The 18044-nt window shown below is 38.8% G+C and overlaps 6 protein-coding genes across 6 annotated transcripts; 4 read left to right on the forward strand and 2 right to left on the reverse strand.

The window, feature by feature from the left end:
* Window positions 1–804: 804 nt before the first annotated feature.
* LOC111493091 (acyl-CoA--sterol O-acyltransferase 1-like) lies at window positions 805–2046 on the forward strand. Its single transcript, XM_023142698.1, has one exon. The coding sequence runs from the start codon at window positions 875–877 to the stop codon at window positions 1922–1924; it is 1050 nt and encodes a 349-aa protein (XP_022998466.1). The 5' UTR covers window positions 805–874; the 3' UTR covers window positions 1925–2046.
* Window positions 2047–2529: 483 nt separating this feature from the next.
* Window positions 2530–3826, forward strand: LOC111493084 (acyl-CoA--sterol O-acyltransferase 1-like). The gene is made up of 2 exons (XM_023142689.1): window positions 2530–2862; window positions 2945–3826. Exons 1-2 carry the CDS (start codon window positions 2589–2591, stop codon window positions 3778–3780), a joined length of 1110 nt encoding a protein of 369 aa, XP_022998457.1. The 5' UTR covers window positions 2530–2588; the 3' UTR covers window positions 3781–3826.
* A 1329-nt stretch (window positions 3827–5155) lies between these two features.
* On the forward strand, window positions 5156–6353 carry LOC111493090 (acyl-CoA--sterol O-acyltransferase 1-like). The gene has a single exon (XM_023142697.1). The coding sequence runs from the start codon at window positions 5269–5271 to the stop codon at window positions 6334–6336; it is 1068 nt and encodes a 355-aa protein (XP_022998465.1). The 5' UTR covers window positions 5156–5268; the 3' UTR covers window positions 6337–6353.
* A 265-nt stretch (window positions 6354–6618) lies between these two features.
* Window positions 6619–10375, forward strand: LOC111493083 (porphobilinogen deaminase, chloroplastic-like). The gene is made up of 5 exons (XM_023142688.1): window positions 6619–6955; window positions 8256–8661; window positions 9301–9507; window positions 9742–9919; window positions 10025–10375. The coding sequence occupies exons 1-5, from the start codon at window positions 6729–6731 to the stop codon at window positions 10135–10137; spliced, it is 1131 nt and encodes a 376-aa protein (XP_022998456.1). The 5' UTR covers window positions 6619–6728; the 3' UTR covers window positions 10138–10375.
* Window positions 10376–10774: 399 nt separating this feature from the next.
* Window positions 10775–14521, reverse strand: LOC111493079. The gene is made up of 4 exons (XM_023142683.1): window positions 14374–14521; window positions 13443–13537; window positions 12754–13022; window positions 10775–11954 (listed from the first exon to the last, which is right to left on the reverse strand). The coding sequence occupies exons 1-4, from the start codon at window positions 14401–14403 to the stop codon at window positions 11149–11151; spliced, it is 1200 nt and encodes a 399-aa protein (XP_022998451.1). The 5' UTR covers window positions 14404–14521; the 3' UTR covers window positions 10775–11148.
* An 824-nt stretch (window positions 14522–15345) lies between these two features.
* LOC111493067 (serine carboxypeptidase-like 35) lies at window positions 15346–17983 on the reverse strand. Its single transcript, XM_023142664.1, has 8 exons — window positions 17655–17983; window positions 17206–17310; window positions 16907–17095; window positions 16732–16820; window positions 16288–16590; window positions 16065–16207; window positions 15789–15881; window positions 15346–15647 (listed from the first exon to the last, which is right to left on the reverse strand). The coding sequence occupies exons 1-8, from the start codon at window positions 17905–17907 to the stop codon at window positions 15386–15388; spliced, it is 1437 nt and encodes a 478-aa protein (XP_022998432.1). The 5' UTR covers window positions 17908–17983; the 3' UTR covers window positions 15346–15385.
* Between the last annotated feature and the right edge of the window lie 61 nt (window positions 17984–18044).

Here is an 18044-nt window from a genome sequence, read left to right on the forward strand (position 1 = left end):
TCTTAATATATTTTTTGTATCCAAATAATTATAAATCGGAGATAAATAAAACTTTAAAAAAATGCAACCAGCCCGAACTTTTAGATTGGGTCAAAAAAATCTCCCAACCCGAACCATGTACACCCCTATGTTCAATAAGTTATGGTTATGTTGTATTTAGTTGACTTCACTCGTTTAATAAAAGAAAAGTTGTAATAGCTAAAGCCCACCGCTAGCAGATATTGTCCGCCTTGATCCATTATGTACCGTCATCAGCCTCACAATTTTTAAAACGCGTCTATTAGGAAGAGGTTTCCAAACCCTTGTTGCTTCGTTCCCTTCTCCAGCCGTTAACGGTTAAGGAATCTCAATAATTTTATAAAATTAAATGAGTTTAAGTTGGTCGGTTGGAATTATGGGCTTTTGACAGTCCAAAATATGCAATGGGCTTCAAATTTTTGCAGCCCATAGCTTAGCTGTTTTCTTTAATATTTATTTATTCTTATTTTTTCGTTTTAAAAAAATGATTCATTTAGCAAAGGTAGGTTTTACTTATATTTATTTATAAAACAATTTGAACAATATTTTTATGTTTTGAACGTATTTCGATTTAAAAATGAATAATTATATTTTAAAAAAATAAAGATTTGTTTAATTAACATATAATATAAATTATATAATATTGTAAAATAATTATTATAAAAAGTTTATTACATAAAATATGTTTATATGGTAACCAGTAATAGTTGGATTATTTTTAATTGTTTATTTGTGGAAAATTAAAAAAAGAAAAAAGAAATTAAATCTATAAAATTGCATAATAGGGCCTGGTGTTAACCCCCTCCAGTATCATTTCAATTTCTAGAGAGAGAAACGGAGCTTTAGAGAGAGAAAAATGGAGGGAGAGATCCTGAACTTCATCAAGGTCTGGTTAACAGTCTGTATCTCTCTCTGTTACTGCCATGCCACCGGAAAACTTATCCCTCCTGGCGCCGGCAGGTTCCTCGCGGTCGCCCCCATCGTCGTCCTCTTCTTTTTCCTCCCTCTGCAACTCACCTCCATCCACCTCGGCGGCTCTACCTCCTTCTTCATCGCTTGGCTCGCCAACTTCAAGCTCCTCCTCTTCACTGCCGGCGATGGCCCTCTCTCCGCCGAACCGCCGCTCCCTCTCCGCCGATTTCTCGCTCTCTCTTGCTTGCCGATCAAGATCCTCCAAAACGAGAAATCGTGCCCTAATAATAATCGATCCGATACAACCCTAAAACCTAAATCGTTCCTCAACTACTCGATTAAAGCCGTAATCGTTGCTCTGATGGTGAAATTGTACGATTACTCTGAGTTTATTCACCCGAAAGTTGTTCTGTTCATCTATAGTTGGCATCTTTACTTTCTTCTCGAGATTATATTAGCCATTACGCAGTTTTTCGGCCGGAACGTTCTCGGAATCGAGTTGGAGCCGCAGTTTCAAGATCCGTATTTCTCGACTTCGCTTCAGGATTTTTGGGGGCGGCGGTGGAATCTGATGGCAACGAACATTCTTCAGCCGACAGTTTACAAGCCGTCGGTGAAGATCGCTGCTAAGGTAATCGGGCGTAAGTGGGCACCGTTGCCGGCGGTGATGGCGACGTTTTTAGTATCGGCGATGATGCACGAACTGATATTTTTCTATATGGGCCGAATGAGGCCGAACTGGGAGTGTACTTGGTTCTTTGTTATCCATGGCGTTGCTTTAACGGTGGAGATTATGGTGAAGAAGGTGTTGCCGGAGAAGTGGCGGCTGCCGCCGGCAGTGTCAGTGCCGGTGACTCTGGCTTTCATCTTCCCGACTGCGATTTGGTTGTTTTTCCCGCAGTTCGTGAGGCTGAAGTTGGATGTGAGGGCGTTTGAAGAGTACGCCGCGTTGGTCACTTTTGTAAAGAACGTCGCTTTCTCATTGGTCGGTTGATTTATTTTTGTTTTCTTTTTCTAAATAACAATTTAAAAATGTCACTGGCACCGCCAGTAGCAGGTGGTAATAAAAAATTTGCAAAACAGGGGCTGACACAGCTTTTACTGCTCCACGTGTTATAACACGCCTTTTAATGACCACTGATTTAATTAACTGGTTAATTGAAAAAATTAGCAGTAATATACTTTAATTAATTAAAATTTTCTCATATGCACCACACGATCATTAATTAAAATTTATTTCACACGTTTTAACTGAAATAAATGAGGTCGTGGTCTATTGATGACCACTTTCTTTGCAGATTCAGAGAATACAACCTTTCCTTAAAATATATTTTAATCTCTTATTTTATATATTATTTATGAAATGATTTTGTTTATTTTAAAATTAAAACTATAGCGTTGTGAGAGTAATTAATTAATAAAAGATCTTTGTAATCATATTATTTAATGTTTTTGGCAATATTCAATTTGATCTAGTGTATTAAACATTTGATTAAACCCTTATAATATTATTTACAATTACCTACGTGGTCGGATAATCATATATTAAGGCACTACTTTATTAGCACTAAACAATATTATATGACACAAATAGAGAAGAGTTGTGAAGAAAAAACCATCGGGAATCGGCAGGCGGAGCTCCGGCGAGGTGTGGAAGAATGGAGGATGAGATTGGGAACTTGTTGAAAGTGTGGATTTCGATATGGATCTGTTTGGGGTATTGCTACGGCGTTGGCAAGAAAATTGGAGAGGGATTTACAAGATTTCTCTTAATTTTCCCTGTGATTTGCATCTTCCTCTACCTTCCCCTGAAACTACACTCCCTCCATCTCGGCGGTCTCACCGCGTTTTTCGTTGCTTGGCTCGCCAATTTCAAGCTCCTCCTCTTCGCCGCCGGTCAAGGCCCTCTGGCCACCACCGGGATGTCTATCGGTATGTTTAATCGTTTCTTCATGTTCTTAATTCTGTTTCTTAAATTCCCACCAAACTCAAGAAATTCTACTCTTTCCGACAGCTGAATTCTGCGCAGTGGCTTCCTTCCCCATCAAAATTAAGCAAATCCTGCCTCAAAAAAGCTCAGAACCAGCCGGCAACGGTGGAGCAGCCACCGTAATTGATCCAAAATCCAACCAGAACCACTGCGAATCGCCATTTAACTACGCCGTCAAGATCTTGCTCGTGGCGGCGCTAGTCAAGGCCTATGACTACACCCACATTCTCCATCAGAAGCTCGTCTGGTTCCTCCTCTGTTTCCACATCTACTTCATCCTCGACCTCAGCTTCGCCGCCGCCTCTGCCGCCGTTTCCCACGGCGGTACCATCGAGCTCCTCCCCCTCTTTCACCATCCCTACCTCTCCACTTCCCTTCAAGACTTCTGGGGACGCCGGTGGAACCTCGCCGTCACCGGAATCCTCCGTCCCGTCGCATACCGCCCTGCCGTCTCTACCGCAACGAAACTCATCGGCCCCCGGTGGGCCCCACTAGCCGGCGTGGCGGCGACATTCCTGGTGTCGGCGGCGATGCACGAGTTGATGTTCTTTTACATGTCTCGTCAGTGGCCGCCACCGACGTGGGAGGTGGCGGCGTTCTTCGTCCTGCACGGTGGGTGTCTGGCAGTGGAAATGGTGGCGAAGAGGCTGTGGATCGATGCGTGGAAAATGCCGCCGCTACCGGCAGTGGTGTCAGTGCCCGTGACGGTGGGATTCTTCTTCTGGACGTGCTTTTGGCTGTTCTTTCCGCCGTTCATCAACACGTGTAAGGCTGACGTCAGGGTAGTTAAGGAGTACGAGATCTTTGGCGCGTTTCTGAAGAATATATATTATGGAAATAAAAATATATATTTATGGTGAAATTACAAGTTTGTCCAACATGAGCCCCATTTTTTATTAATAAAATTATATATATGCTCATTTTAAATATTTATCATAATTTATTTATTTATTTTTATTTTTTATTTTATTTTCTTTAGCATGAAAATATATTTGAGAAGTAACTAATAATTATAAAAGAATGTTTCGTTCTCTTCCCCAATCGATATGAGATCTCACAATTAAACCCCTTCGAGGTTCAACGTTTTCGTTGGCATTCATTGCCTTGTCCAATTAATGTGGGACTCCTCAATCCACCTCCTTCGGGGTCCAACATCCTTGGTTAGCACACTGCCCCGTGTCTACTCTTTTGAGGCTCAGTCTCCTATTGTGATATTCTACATCAATTGGAGAGGAAACGGAAGCATTATTTATAATTGTGTAGAAACCTTTCCCTGACATGTTTTAAAACCTTGTGAGGAAAGTTGAAAGAGAAAGTCTTCGCTTATTATTTGGGAAAATAATTTTTTATTCAAATAAATATTTGGAAACTTACAAAATCGGTAGCCTGTCATTTGAGACCAAACAAATTATTGAAAAAAAATTAATTGTGTGCAACCTCATACAAATAAAAGAAAGTCAAAAGTCAAGTAGAGCTGGAAGATTTATTATTTTTTAATATTATTTAATGAGTGTTTTTTTTTTTTTTTAATATTTAACCATTTTTTTTAATAATCATGCAAAAGAATAAGTATATTATAAAAATAAAATATATTTATAAATAGGATCCCTCCTATATTTTATTTTTCAGAAGAATTAATCATTCATCTATTAAAGAAATATTTAAATTAGAAAAAACAGAACTAAAAATGACAACCTACCTCCAAAATCACTGCATTGCTTAATTTGATGGATAAATAAATAAAATTATTAGTGTTTAAATTACACGTTGGTCTTATTTTTATTGTGTACCTTATGAGTGTGTTTAGATCCGCTAAGGCAACCACTTGGATGTTTTTCTAATCCCACACTGGGACGGATTGGTGGAATGGCAGCATCTCGTTGCAAGGCTCATTTTCAATTGTTGGTCATAGAGAGGTTTATTTGATCAAGGGTCGGGGAACAAGGATCCTAGTACTATCAAGGTGCGACAGAGGGGTCAAAAAATCAAATGATTTAATTATCGCCCTACAATTGATGAACTAAACACGTTACGTTTCTTATCACTACTTTGATCCCACTAAACCCTATTGAACTTATTCGGAACGATGTATGCCTCAAAAGGTTAATGAACTATCATGCACGTTGTATCACTAAAGCTGACTCTCGTCCCTTAAATAAAGAAAAAAAAAGAGTAACGTGGTGTTTTAAGCCTAATAAAAAATTATTAAGAAGCATTGCGTCATAAACACATAAAAACAGATCTCCGTTCATATTAAAAGGGAAGTGCATCAGAGGAAGAAGAAGAAGAAGAAGAGGCCACCATTTTTGAAGTCTTATTCAATCTCAAGCTTCTCGGATTCTCCATTAATGGCGGCTGAGATTCTGATCTTCCTTCAAACTCTGCTTCAGGTTTCATCGTCCCTCTGTTTCTGTTTCTCAATTAGAAACTCAATCCCCAATGGATTCCTCAAATTCCTCTTAATCCTCCCTTTCTTCCTCCTCTTCCTCTACATTCCTCTGCAATTTCAAACCCTACATCTTCAGGGCGCCATCGGCTTCTTTATCGGCTGGCTTGCCAGTTTCAAGCTTCTCCTCTTCGCATTCGGCAAAGGCTCTCTCTGCTCCGCCGCCGCTTCCTCCTCCCTCAGCCGCTTCCTCCTCGTCGGTTCTCTGCCGATCGACATCTACGATCACGACCCAGATTCGACCCGACCCGATACCACTTCGGTTCTTCCTCTGAGCTTATCGTCAAAATTGTTCTTCCTAATTCTCTCCATCGCAGCAATCTATTGCAAGAATTACTTCCATCCAAACGGAACCCTAATCGTTTTCTGCTTCGTAATTTACCTCCTCCTTGAAATTGTCCTCGGCGGAGCCGCCGCCGTTGCCAAGGCAACGCTCGGAGTCGAGTTATTGCCCTGTTTCGACGAGCCCTATTTATCTTCTTCGTTACAGGACTTTTGGGGTCGGCGATGGAATTTAATGGTCTCCAGAATCCTCCGCCTCTCCGTCTACGATCCATGCCGGAATTTCGCCGCGGCCATCGTCGGGAGGAAACCGGCGGCAATAATGGCGATGACGGCGACGTTCGCCGTCTCCGGTCTGATGCACGAACTGATATACTTCTACATGGGGAGACTGGCGCCGACTTGGGAAGTAACTAGTTTCTTTCTGGTACATGGATTTTTTTTGGCGGTGGAGATGGCGGTGAAGAATGCAGTCGGCGAGAGATTCCGGCCGCCGCGAATTGTGACGGTGCCGCTGACGATCGGGTTCGTGATGGTGACGAGTTTTTGGCTGTTTTTCCCGCAGTTTTTCAGGTTTAAACCGGACGTTAGAATGTTTGAAGAGCACGCGGCTTTGGGCGCGTTTGTTAAGAATGTGGCGGGCGAGTTGATCACATCCGTCAAACTCATCTCATTTCAAGTTAAATAATTGTTTTTACATTTTCAAGGAAATAAATAAATAAATAATTGGATTAAATTGTACTTGTTACAAAATGTGTAATATTTAATCTTTTATTTTTATAAATATTAAAAAATATATGTAAACATTAGTTCGAGAAATTAATCTAATTTTATCTTAAGCTTTTAATTAATTTATTTAAATCATAGGTAGGCATGAACCGGTCAAAGCGTCCCTGAACCGGACTGGAAAAAACCGCTTTTGAATTTTTTGGGTTTTATAATTATGAAGCAAATCAAGATCGAAATGGATGAGAATCCTATCCGCCAACGCGAGCGCGGACATTTGCCCATCTGGGTCATCGAAAACGATCTCTTCTAAGCTAACCCATTTCCCTATTTTCTCTCATCTGTCTCTCTGAAATGGGTGTTTTTTCTTCCCCTTCTATAAGCCATTATCCCATGGCTCGTCCTTGCAATCTTGGCTCCCTTTCCCGTCATGGGTTCTCTTCTCTTTCCCTTAAACCTCCTGCTTTCTCTACTGGAGACAAGAGATTTCATGGGGTTGGCCTCATAAGAGCCTCTGTTGCTGTGGAGCAGCAGGCAGAGAAGACCAAGGTCGCTCTCGTCAGAATTGGCACCAGGGGAAGGTGATTTTTTGGATTTGCTTTTGGTTTGATGTTTCTGGGATGTCTTTAGTTTCTAATTTTGAGTCTGCGGCTGATTTGAATTGATAGTGTGGGGCTTTCATGTGGCATTGAATTGATGGTTGGATGGTTTGGATCAGTTCAAGTTTCAACTGTGATTTGTTTTTGATATCTTGTAGAATTGTGAAAATTTTCAGTATAGTTATCATGTTTGCACTTAATCAACTATTCTGGTGCTGTCTAGACTTTCATGTGTTATTCTTATTCAGCTGAACAAGTACTTTTCTTGCTGCCTCTTTATGGGGAGGAGTGAAGGAGAGGTCCTTATAGGAGGTGTGAGGGCTGGTGAGATTTAATACGTTTCTATAGGCGTTTGTCACTCGAACCTTTTGTAACTATCTGTCCGGTCTTGTGCTTTTGGATTGGAGAACGTTCTTGTAGGTCAACGAGGATTCCTTTGTGGGATTGTTTTTCGTACGTCCTTATAATTTGTTTGCTTATCGAGAATGGAATTGCATTCTTTTTGTGATTGTAAATATAACAGCACAAGCCAATGCTGGACCTTGAAGGGGGTGGATTGTGAGATCCCTCATCGGTTGGGGAGGAGAATGAAACGTTCTTTGTAAGGGTGTGGAAACCTCTCCCTAACAGATGTATTTTGAAAACTTTGAGGGGAAACTCGAAAAGGAAAGCCCAAAGAGAACAATATCTGCTTATCAAGAACACTAAAGGGTGGACAATGAACCTAATAAAAGAAAAGAAGATGCCTCCCTCAAAACGGTGGAGAACGTCCCCGCTCGCCTTTTATTTGCTCGACTTTTGAATTGATTCTCAGAAAAACTATTCATCATGTTTCTCATGTCATCAATCAAATCAGGGCAGTGGTGTTGTTTTACTTTTAAGATAATTGTTAGGATCCAATCTGCTGCGGTTAGAGTTGAATGAGATCTTTATTAGAAGAGCATATTTTTGCTGGTAGGAACTAAGGGGCTTGTAATTTTCTCATCGAAACCTCGAACTACATGTGAGAACCCACATTGGTTGGGGAGGAGAACGAAACATTTTTTATAAGAGTGTGGAAACCTCTCCCTAACAGACACGTTTTAAAACCTTGAGGGGAAGCCCAGAAGAGAAAGCTCAAAGAAGACAATATCTGCTAGCGGTGGGTTTAAGCTGTAACACTACAAGCGTATAAACATAATCTACTTCATTCTCTAGCTGGTTATATGCTTGTTTGATCTAAATCTTGTGCTGGATTGCTTTATCTTCTGGTGTGTCATATGCATTTTTCTGTGTAGGACAGCCCATTAGCACTTGCCCAGGCTCACGAGACGAGAGAAAAACTCATGGCTATCCATCCCGAGCTAGCCGAAGATGGGGCCATTCAGATTGTTATAATCAAGACAACTGGTGACAAAATACTCTCTCAGCCGCTTGCAGACATTGGTGGGAAAGGACTATTTACTAAAGAGATCGATGATGCACTTATTAATGGTGACATAGACATTGCTGTTCACTCGATGAAAGATGTACCGACTTACTTACCCGAAAAAACAATCCTCCCATGTAATCTACCAAGGGAAGATGTCCGTGATGCATTCATTTCTTTAAGTGTCGGGTCACTCGCTGAGCTTCCAGCTGGAAGTGTCATTGGTACAGCTTCACTGAGAAGAAAGTCTCAGCTTCTGAATAGATATCCATCCCTCAATGTAAGTATGTTGCGTTGCTTAATCGAGAAATGTCTAACATCACTTCGAGAGTTGATAAGTTATTGATCTAAGCATATAATGAGTGAAGTTGTGTAATGGCCCAAGCCCACCGCTGGCAAATATTGTCATTTTTGGGTTTTCCTTTGAGTTTCTCCTCAAGGTTTTTAAAACGCGTCTGCTAAGGAAAGGTCTCCACACCCTTATAAATAATGTTTTGTTCTCCCTCTCTAACCGAAATGGGATCTCACAATCCACACCCCTTCGGGGTCCAGCGCTCTCGTTGATACTCATTCCCTTCTTCAATCGATGTGGGATCTCAAAATCCACCCCCTTTGGGGCCAGTGTCCTCGCTGGCACTCGTTCCTCTCTCCAATCAATGTGGGGTCTCACAATCCACCCCCCTTAGGGCCCAGTGTCCTCGATTGGCATACGACACGTCGTGTTTCACTATCATTGATTGCTTTCTTATACGACACTTGAAGATTCCTTAAATTTTGCATTGCATTCCTGTCTTGGTGGAACCATTTACGACTCTGACTTCAAGGATGTCAAAGGATCTTAAATGTTCGATATTGTAGATTGATTCTGATACTCTCTCGCTCTCGTTTTTTCCCTTTGTTGGTTGGTGTCATCTGGCAGGTGCTCGAGAATTTTCGGGGCAATGTCCAAACAAGGTTGAGAAAGCTGAATGAAGGAGTGGTCCAAGCAACACTATTGGCTCTAGCTGGACTTCGACGTTTAAATATGACAGAAACCGTTACTTCAATCCTTTCAATTGACGAAATGCTTCCAGCTGTTGCTCAGGGAGCAATTGGGATTGCCTGTCGAAGTGACGACGACAAAATGGTACGTTTCCATTGGCTATGGAAATCAATATTCACCCATGTTCGTTTGACAAATGGCATTTTATCTACATCTAGTTGAGAAGACTCTGTTCGACTCGAATAGATGACTCGTTATGTCCCTATACCATTAAAGTTCATTGCTTAGTTTTTCTCTTGGAAAAATGCTCAATGTCTGAAAAGAACTTGACCTTTGACGTTCAACTTAGTCATTTCCTGTTTGGTTTCTCACTTGCAGGCCAATTACTTAGCCTCATTGAACCATGAGGAAACAAGACTGGCTGTTGTTTGTGAGAGAGCATTTCTCGAGACTCTCGATGGCTCTTGCCGAACTCCGATTGCGGGATATGCTTCGAGAGACGAAGATGGCAATTGTATATTTAAAGGGTTGGTGGCTTCCCCAGACGGAACCCGAGGTGCGAAAAACGTCCGAACTGTTACTCATTCTCATTAGCTTTGTCTCCATTGTGAGAACATTGAATATCTTCATCTTTTAATCTTGACCACTATGTCCATTTCAGTTCTTGAAACTTCTCGACGAGGTCCATACGCCATCGACGATATGGTTGCAATGGGAAAGGATGCTGGCAAGGAGCTACTCTCTCGAGCGGGTCCCGGTTTTTTTGATAGCTAGTTAGTTTAACTTAGAATGTAGGATAAAAGATCAAGGCTTCGTATCCAAATCTTCAAGTGAGTAGGAGTTTATATTCATTCATCCTTTGAGATGAAGCTTGTTGTACTTCAACGATGATTTTGTTTCCACTCCTTTGTTTTCTTAATTGGTTGTGTAAATTTGAACAGAAATCATTTAGACTATTTTGGGTGCCCCAAACAATCAATACAATTTCCCCCTTTCTCTGTGTAATAAGATCGAAGTTTAAAGAGTGTTATCTCAACCGAAAAGCTATAATTCATTGAAAAACAATGCAAATTCGGGATAGTCATTATGTGGTACTTGTTCTAATCAAGCAAACATGTCAACCATGAGAAATTCAAATGTCGCGGACAACGTCACGTATGTTCGGACCTCGAGTCACATTGTGAGAAAATGTTTAAAAACTAGGAAATACATTTGAAAACAACATTATATGACTATAAGAAACTTAGCATATAAAACATATAACTCATATAACTTAGGGGAGTTAAAACATATAACTCATATAACTTAGGGGAGTTAAAACATATAACTCATATAACTTAGGGTAGTTAAAACATATAACTCGAGTAGGAAGAATTACAACTAGTCATAACCTCTATAGTACATTTGGGAGCATTTTAGCCCTATCAGTGGTTTTGATGAACGGTCATACACCCTCATATTGACCCAACGCGAAATGGTAAAGACTTATCTCAGATAAAAACATGTAAAATGGATTTTGGAACGGACATACAACTATGGACAACATGTCTTAGACAAGCAAGACCGGGACATCCGTCATGCACCCATAAGCAACATGCCTTGAACAAGCATGACCGTAACACTAAGCTTCCATTTAAAGAAGAGTCTCAGTCAGCTTTATTCTCGTACATCATTTAAAGGCATCATAAGTTAACATCCTAGCATGCAAAATCAATATGGTTTGAGGAGAAAATTTTTGAACGCAAACAAAATTAGAACAATGGCAACAACCTTTGACGAGAGAATTCAACTCCATCTCCTCCTATCTTCCTCTTCATCAACAGGAGTATACCATGAAGGTCGACGCTTGGAGTTGCTTAATCTGTAATTTAAGAGAACTTCTTCATCGCAAAGCGCCCGAGTCGCTACCAGAACAATTGTCTTCAAGATGGGAGTATCTGATCCGTTGATTCTAGAACGTCCGGATTTGAACCAAAAGCTACCTAGCCTCTTCATGTTCACTTCTTCATTTGCAAACAGTACATTTGGAATATAAACTCTCATGTCCTTTTCTGTCATGGGGAAATCATAAGGACAAAGCATGACATTTGGAGCCATATCCTTAGCGGGATGGTTGGCGTAATGAGCAAAAGCTAGAGGATTTCTACGCTCTATAGCATCATCACCATGCAAAACTCGTTTGGCTTCTAATGGCTTGCTCAGCATTTTCCAAAGACGATCTGATTTCTCATTGCCTAGTTTGATCGGATTACTTCCGGGAGCAGTTAAGCCATCCCATACCTCGCGGGTATCAGCACCCAAACCCCAGGGTTGGGCATTGATTACAGTACTGTCGTACCTCGTGATCAGATAAGGGTTCTGAGCATCAACTCTTGGATATCCAGGAATGTATTGATAATGAGCAGGGGAATATATAACGCCTGGGTATATTGCTATAACAGATCCCACATCAGCTTCACCATCTAGAAAAAGACCTTGTCCAGCATCCTTATGAGGGATTTGAGATGGCCTGATATCAAGAGTGTAGCCAATTCCATCCTTTAATTTCTGTGAAAGTTCAGAACGACCCAATGGCCTTGTCTTTGGGATATCTGTGCTGTGAATACATCAGTAACCAGTAGTCATCACATAGGTGAAAGGAGAGCAGATGCAAGAACAAAAGCTTTAGTTCCCAAACGAAGAAATTTATAAGCGCTGTTGGTAATTAGTTTAAAAACTGTTTTAGAAAATCTATCTTGCCTTCCATTTGTTTATTCGCATGAGCAATCTGTTACAGTGTGAGTGAAGGAATATTTCCTAGGTACTAATCGAATTTCCTAGCTCACAAACAAAGAGGGCCCTAAATCATCCAGCTTGGGTTATTGGAGCATGGGTGGAATATGCACAATTTAAAATGACATAATGACAACTAATTAACTTCATCAGCACTATGCACAATTCAAACTGTGAAGGCGGCAACTTGTATAATCATTTACATGGATTGACGCTGAAAAGATAAACCAAGTTTTTGGGGGAAAACAAACTTCGAAAAGATCTTGTCTATATCTGGAAAATCCAACTACTTAAGCAGCACTAGGGAAAAAGCCCAGTTTGATAACCATTTTATTTTTGGTTTGCTACTTTTTAAATTAAGCTTGTAAATACATACTACTTCTACTTACCGTTAAAAGTATTTTCAAAATCCAAGTCAAACTTTGAAAACTAAAAAACATACTTTTAAATACTTGACTGTGTGTTTTTAAATTGGACTCTGAATTCAAAATGTATTTTTATGAAAAGTGACAAACTTACAAGAGAAATGTGAGAAAACAGGCTAATATTCAAGAATAGAAAACAAAAAATAAATTGATTACCAAACTCGAGAAATTGATTAGAGCAAGAGAATCTAACCAGTAATGTTAGTCGGCGAACTATGTTTGCCAACAGCAAAACTAAGACCACTTTTTCTAACGGCACCATTGGACTGTTTGTGTGATTCTGCAGGGCTCGTCCTTGTATCTGGAAGAAGAATTTCATCCATATGCTTACAAAAGCTTTCAACCTGTGAATGGATGTTCTCTTGCACTTGCTTTTGTTGATCAGCAAAAGGAGCTTTACTGGCCATGTCGATTATCTCCTCTGCATCAGCCTCTGCAGCATCCCTCCCCAAACGGTTGTAGCTGGAATTTCAAAATTTTATGAGATGAGTTCTACCAAAGCATATAAATTAATATGAACTTTCCAAAAGTAGAGGTTTGTAACAAGTGATCACATCCCAAAAAAAAATTCATCTATTTCCTTTCCCGCTGAGAAGAGAAATGAAAAGGGTTTATACCAAACTTAGCAACCTTCATGAGGACCCCAATTATGGAACGCAAGGATAGGAAGCCATATTGATATAATAAGGGCGATTGATTGATGGATAACTAAGTAAATTGATGCCATCACAATAAAAGAAATTCAATTTAGCAACAGACATAAAAATCAAGAAGTTCTTCTTTTGAAATAGGAAACAAATATTTTGGAGACTACACAAAAGTTTGTATAGAGATTGAACTGAATTTTGGAACCACATGATGTAATAGAAAAGTTAAAATGACCTGGTGAAAAGGAACAAGCGGTTCATATCTGTTTCAAACTGCATGTGCCTTGGATCCCTTGCAAACATTGGATTTTTTGCAATAACCTTCACGGCCTAGATTTGCAAGTGTACATAGAATAAACATCAGTGAAAAAAAATCAGACGGACATATTGTGGTATTTATTTTAGACTGTAATGGGAAGGGCATTGGTAATAAAAGTTTCAAACACCACATCATCACCTCCATTTAGTTCTTTAAACCACACAAAAGATGCAATAATACACCATTGCATTACATGTAAGCATCTTAAATGATAAAGAAGATCAGTTTCTAAACAAATATATTCACATTGGAAGAGAAATAAAAGAAATAAGAACAGGAACAAAGAGAGTCAAAGGATCAACGAGGAGAACTACCATGTTGTTTAGAAACAAACAACTCCTAAGAATCCTTCTTGTAAAGTATGGAGGCGCCGGTGTTTATAAACCACAAGGCCGAGAAGTTTCTTATCAATTTGGAACTGAACTAGTTTAATTGTCAGGTCCCACGAAACCCTCAATTTCTTTTCACTTAATTCACTAGGACGTTTTTTCTTCACTCTTATAACTAGTATCATTGTTTCGAACCTGTAATCTCCTTCTTTGGTTGATGCAGAGTTAAACAACCATAAATACCGCGGATTGATGATACAAACATACTCTGAATACAAGATTGTCTATCGCTTAATTGAATTCAGACAGAATGACATCGAAAGCGCAAAAGCAGAAATCTAGCCACAAACCGAGAAACTAATAATTTCTTGAGATGGATCAGTACCTAAATTCATAGAACGCCACAGAATAACAAATTTTCCTTAAATTCAGTAATGAAAATCTTTTTGTATCTCAATCTATCTCCTTCCATTTCTCATCATTTTCCAGCGCTTTAACGGGAAAATCAAGAACAGTACCTCTTGAAATTTCTGAAACAGAAACGCCATTGAAGGAATCGAACTGCGTGGTTGAGAATTGAAGTGATGCAGATTAGCTCCCGCGAACAAGAAGCTAGTGTAGCGGAGACTAGTAATTTTAGAACCGGGAACCCAAAGCGGAAACTCGGACGAATATATATGGTTAAATTAGGGGTAATTTTGGTTTTCAATTTGCAAAATAAGACCCCTTCCAAAAATATATTTTATTTGAACTGTTTGACTTTGACTTATGAGGTAAAATTACAATTTTGCCCTTTTATTTAAAAGAACTCCCTTAGGAACTGTTAACGAGTTATTAGGGTGGAGGTGAGTGTCGGGAGCAAAAGGTTGCTTGCTTTACTAAATGAACCGTAACCATACTCGACTAATAGCAATCCTAAATATAGATGACTAAAAAAGACTTAAAAGAAATTAAAATTACTATCTATACTAACAAGACGGTTCCGTTAATGATTTTGCTTAAACAAGTTACAAATTTTATGTTTATAAAATACGTTTATCTTCTATGAATCAATGAATCTTCGTTGAGATACACGATAAGGCCACTACGATCGGACCCAGAAACACATTCGAAATGTTTGGAAGTCTTTTTGGATCTTGATTTCCACCCGGAACACTTTCATACTCACTCTCACTCAATTTGACATTTACGGAGGGAACGTGCAACATAGAATAATTGCAATTATGCATCCCAATTGGGATTGATCGAGTGCCTAAGTAGAAGTCTTGTCAAGATTAACGGGAAAAAGAACCGTTTTTTTTTTTTAATCATAGTTAGTGTGTTGCATAATAATATTGGTGTTCATCGTGGCTACGGTTGCATCATAATATTAATCTTAGTTAAACCATTTTTTTTCGCTCTAGATCATGAACCCTCGATCAACCCTATAAAGCAATCCAGCCAAATTTTTCTTACTCTTCTTTTGTTATATTTCATAATTATCATAACCAAACAAACTAGTTTATTAAACAAACAACTGTAAATAGTACATTAAATTTTAGGAGACACATGTAAACGATTGCTCGAGAGAAAATAAGTGAGTAGTGCAAGTGATTGTCGAGGAGCAAAGACCGGAGCTTGGTGACCTGCCCCTCTAATGGTGGCCAATGTGAGGCCTCCTCGGTAGGTTTCAACCCAACCAGCCACTTGACGCCTCTCATACCACGCCCTCCATTCTTCTTCAATCTTTAAATTCATCTCGTTTATACTGTATTTTGTCGATGTTATCGGTATTCTTCCATCAGTGTCACCACTGCAAAATTGCATACATTTAAAAAGTTTCATAATAACTTATTTGTATATAGGATTTACTTAGTTTATTTGGTCATTTTCTCTTTTACTTTAATCGATGTGAAATTATATTCATATTTTTTAGAAAATTTACGGAAATTACCTATAAATCCAAATGCGGTATTGAGCTCGGAGTAACTTCTGAATGATGGGCAACACAGAGCTAGGAGCATCAGTCCAATTTAGAATCACATTACTACCACAAAAATACCAAAAATTAGAATGAAAACTTATAAAAAAGATAGAAACTCCGAGCACAATTTTCAAAAACTAAATTGTGTTATTAAACGGGGTCTAAGCTCTTACGGTTGTATCTATTACGTTCTTGTTCTATTTAACATTTTTTAATAAAAATAATCACGAGTTATTAGAAAAGTACCTGCACAGGGTATAAGAATAAGAAAGTTGAGTAACGTTTGCATGTAAAGCCGTTTGAACATCCCCTCTATTAAAATACTTGTGTGCATAGTTTGGAGTACATGGATTGTACCCTCTTGCTAGAAGCTCGTTATTCCATGATTTCTGAGTCAAATTCAAAGATTAAAAAATCGAAACGCAGTAAGAATTTTGAATTAAGGTTTTCGAGAGATTTGAAGTCTTACGTATTTGGAGAAGATTCGAGGAGCAGCAGCACTGACGAGTCTAAACACCGAGTCGAAAGAAGATGATGAAGAAGAAGCGAGGCAAATTGGAGCATAAATGTTATAGATATCGATTTTGTTGTAAGAAACTATAAAATCTCGGAAGAAATTAAGGCAAGAAAATGTTAGGTTTTGAGCACTAGCGGAGAAATTGCAGTCCTTGAAGATGTTGACATGGAGTTGGTCCGATATTATAGCATGGCTCCATGCAAATTCCACCATTCCTTTTAGGTCTGTTTCGTCGTTCATGGCTGCATTTCCGATCTTATTTAAAAAATAAAAGTAGTTAAATTGATATGATAGTTAAATGTCGCGCGTATATATATATATATATATATATATATATATATATATATATATATATATATATATATATATTTCATATCTCTAAAGAAGTGAACTTACCATTAAGCCCTTGAGGTTAATTATCAAGTCTTTGCTAGACTGTTTGTTTTTCTCATAAATGAGCTCAGCAAGCTGGGGAGCATAATGTCCTTCAAACAAATAGTAAAAAAGAGAGAGAGACCGAGTCAATAATAAATTTACGAGCAACTCGAGCTATAAAAATAGAAGAAAATACCAGCATAACTCTCTCCAGTTATATAGAATTGATGGAGTTTGAAACTCGGGAACCTCTTGAACCAACCAACAAGAAAGGCATAAGAATCTGCAGCAGTGACTTTATCACCAAGCGTATGTAAATCAGAAGATTTATTTGTATATGAGAATCCCACTCCCACCGGTGACTCCAAAAACAACATATTTGCAGCTGTTCCACACATTTTTATTAAATACAGGGACTATTTATGAAATTTAATAAATTATAAGGACTAAATTCTAATTTCTTTCAAATTTAAGTGGGAAGTCGAGAAAGGGTACCTTTATTCCAAGAAAAAGGGTTGAGTTTAAGCTTCTCATTGCTCTGAACCAAGAAGGGACCAAGTTCTTGTGCTGCTCCATACGCTATGGACGAGCAGCCTGGCCCTGTTAATATTTTAATATTTAAATTACAAATTTAGTCCATCAAATTTCAACCTTATTAAAAAAAACAGATTTTCAAACTTGGAATGTAATAAAATCTCTAAACTTTTAATTTAATATTTAATAAGTTTTTAAATTTAGAAATTGATATCAACCAAAAAAATTATTCACAAAAAAGAATTTAATAAAATTTAATTATGTATTATTGAGTTTGAGATAAAAAAATAAAAAATAATGAGGGACTAACAAACAAAATAATCAAACTTTTGGGGTCATTTTGCAATAGTTTCAAACATAGGGGAGTAAATAAGAATAATAACAAAATCAAAGGAGGGAGAGAACAGAACCTCCATTGAGCCAAAGAACGAGAGGCTTATGAGCGACGTCGTTTTGAGCCTCAAAAAACCAGTAAAATAGAGCCTTCTCTTCATTTGGCCGAAGTTTGATGTAGCCGGCATAATGTCGGAACTTCACAGGCGGCTGCCCCGGCAAGTCGGTCACTCTGTCGGCCTCTCTCCACCGCGAATCTCCGTCGATCTCCGCCGCCGTAGAGGAAAGTAAAGTGAAGAACAAAGGCAACAAGTTCCGAAAAAGTGCCATGGTCGTCGCCGGTCAACGGTAATAACTCTGTTCTCTCTCTCTCTAAATTTAGAGAGAGAAAATGAATTTGGAGATTGAAAAGAAGATAATTGTGAGATTTATACTAAATGAAAAGGGATGAGAGATATTTTCTCTAC

This window comes from Cucurbita maxima, unplaced genomic scaffold (genome assembly GCF_002738345.1).
Source record: "Cucurbita maxima cultivar Rimu unplaced genomic scaffold, Cmax_1.0 Cma_Scf00018, whole genome shotgun sequence".
Taxonomy (NCBI): domain Eukaryota; kingdom Viridiplantae; phylum Streptophyta; class Magnoliopsida; order Cucurbitales; family Cucurbitaceae; genus Cucurbita; species Cucurbita maxima.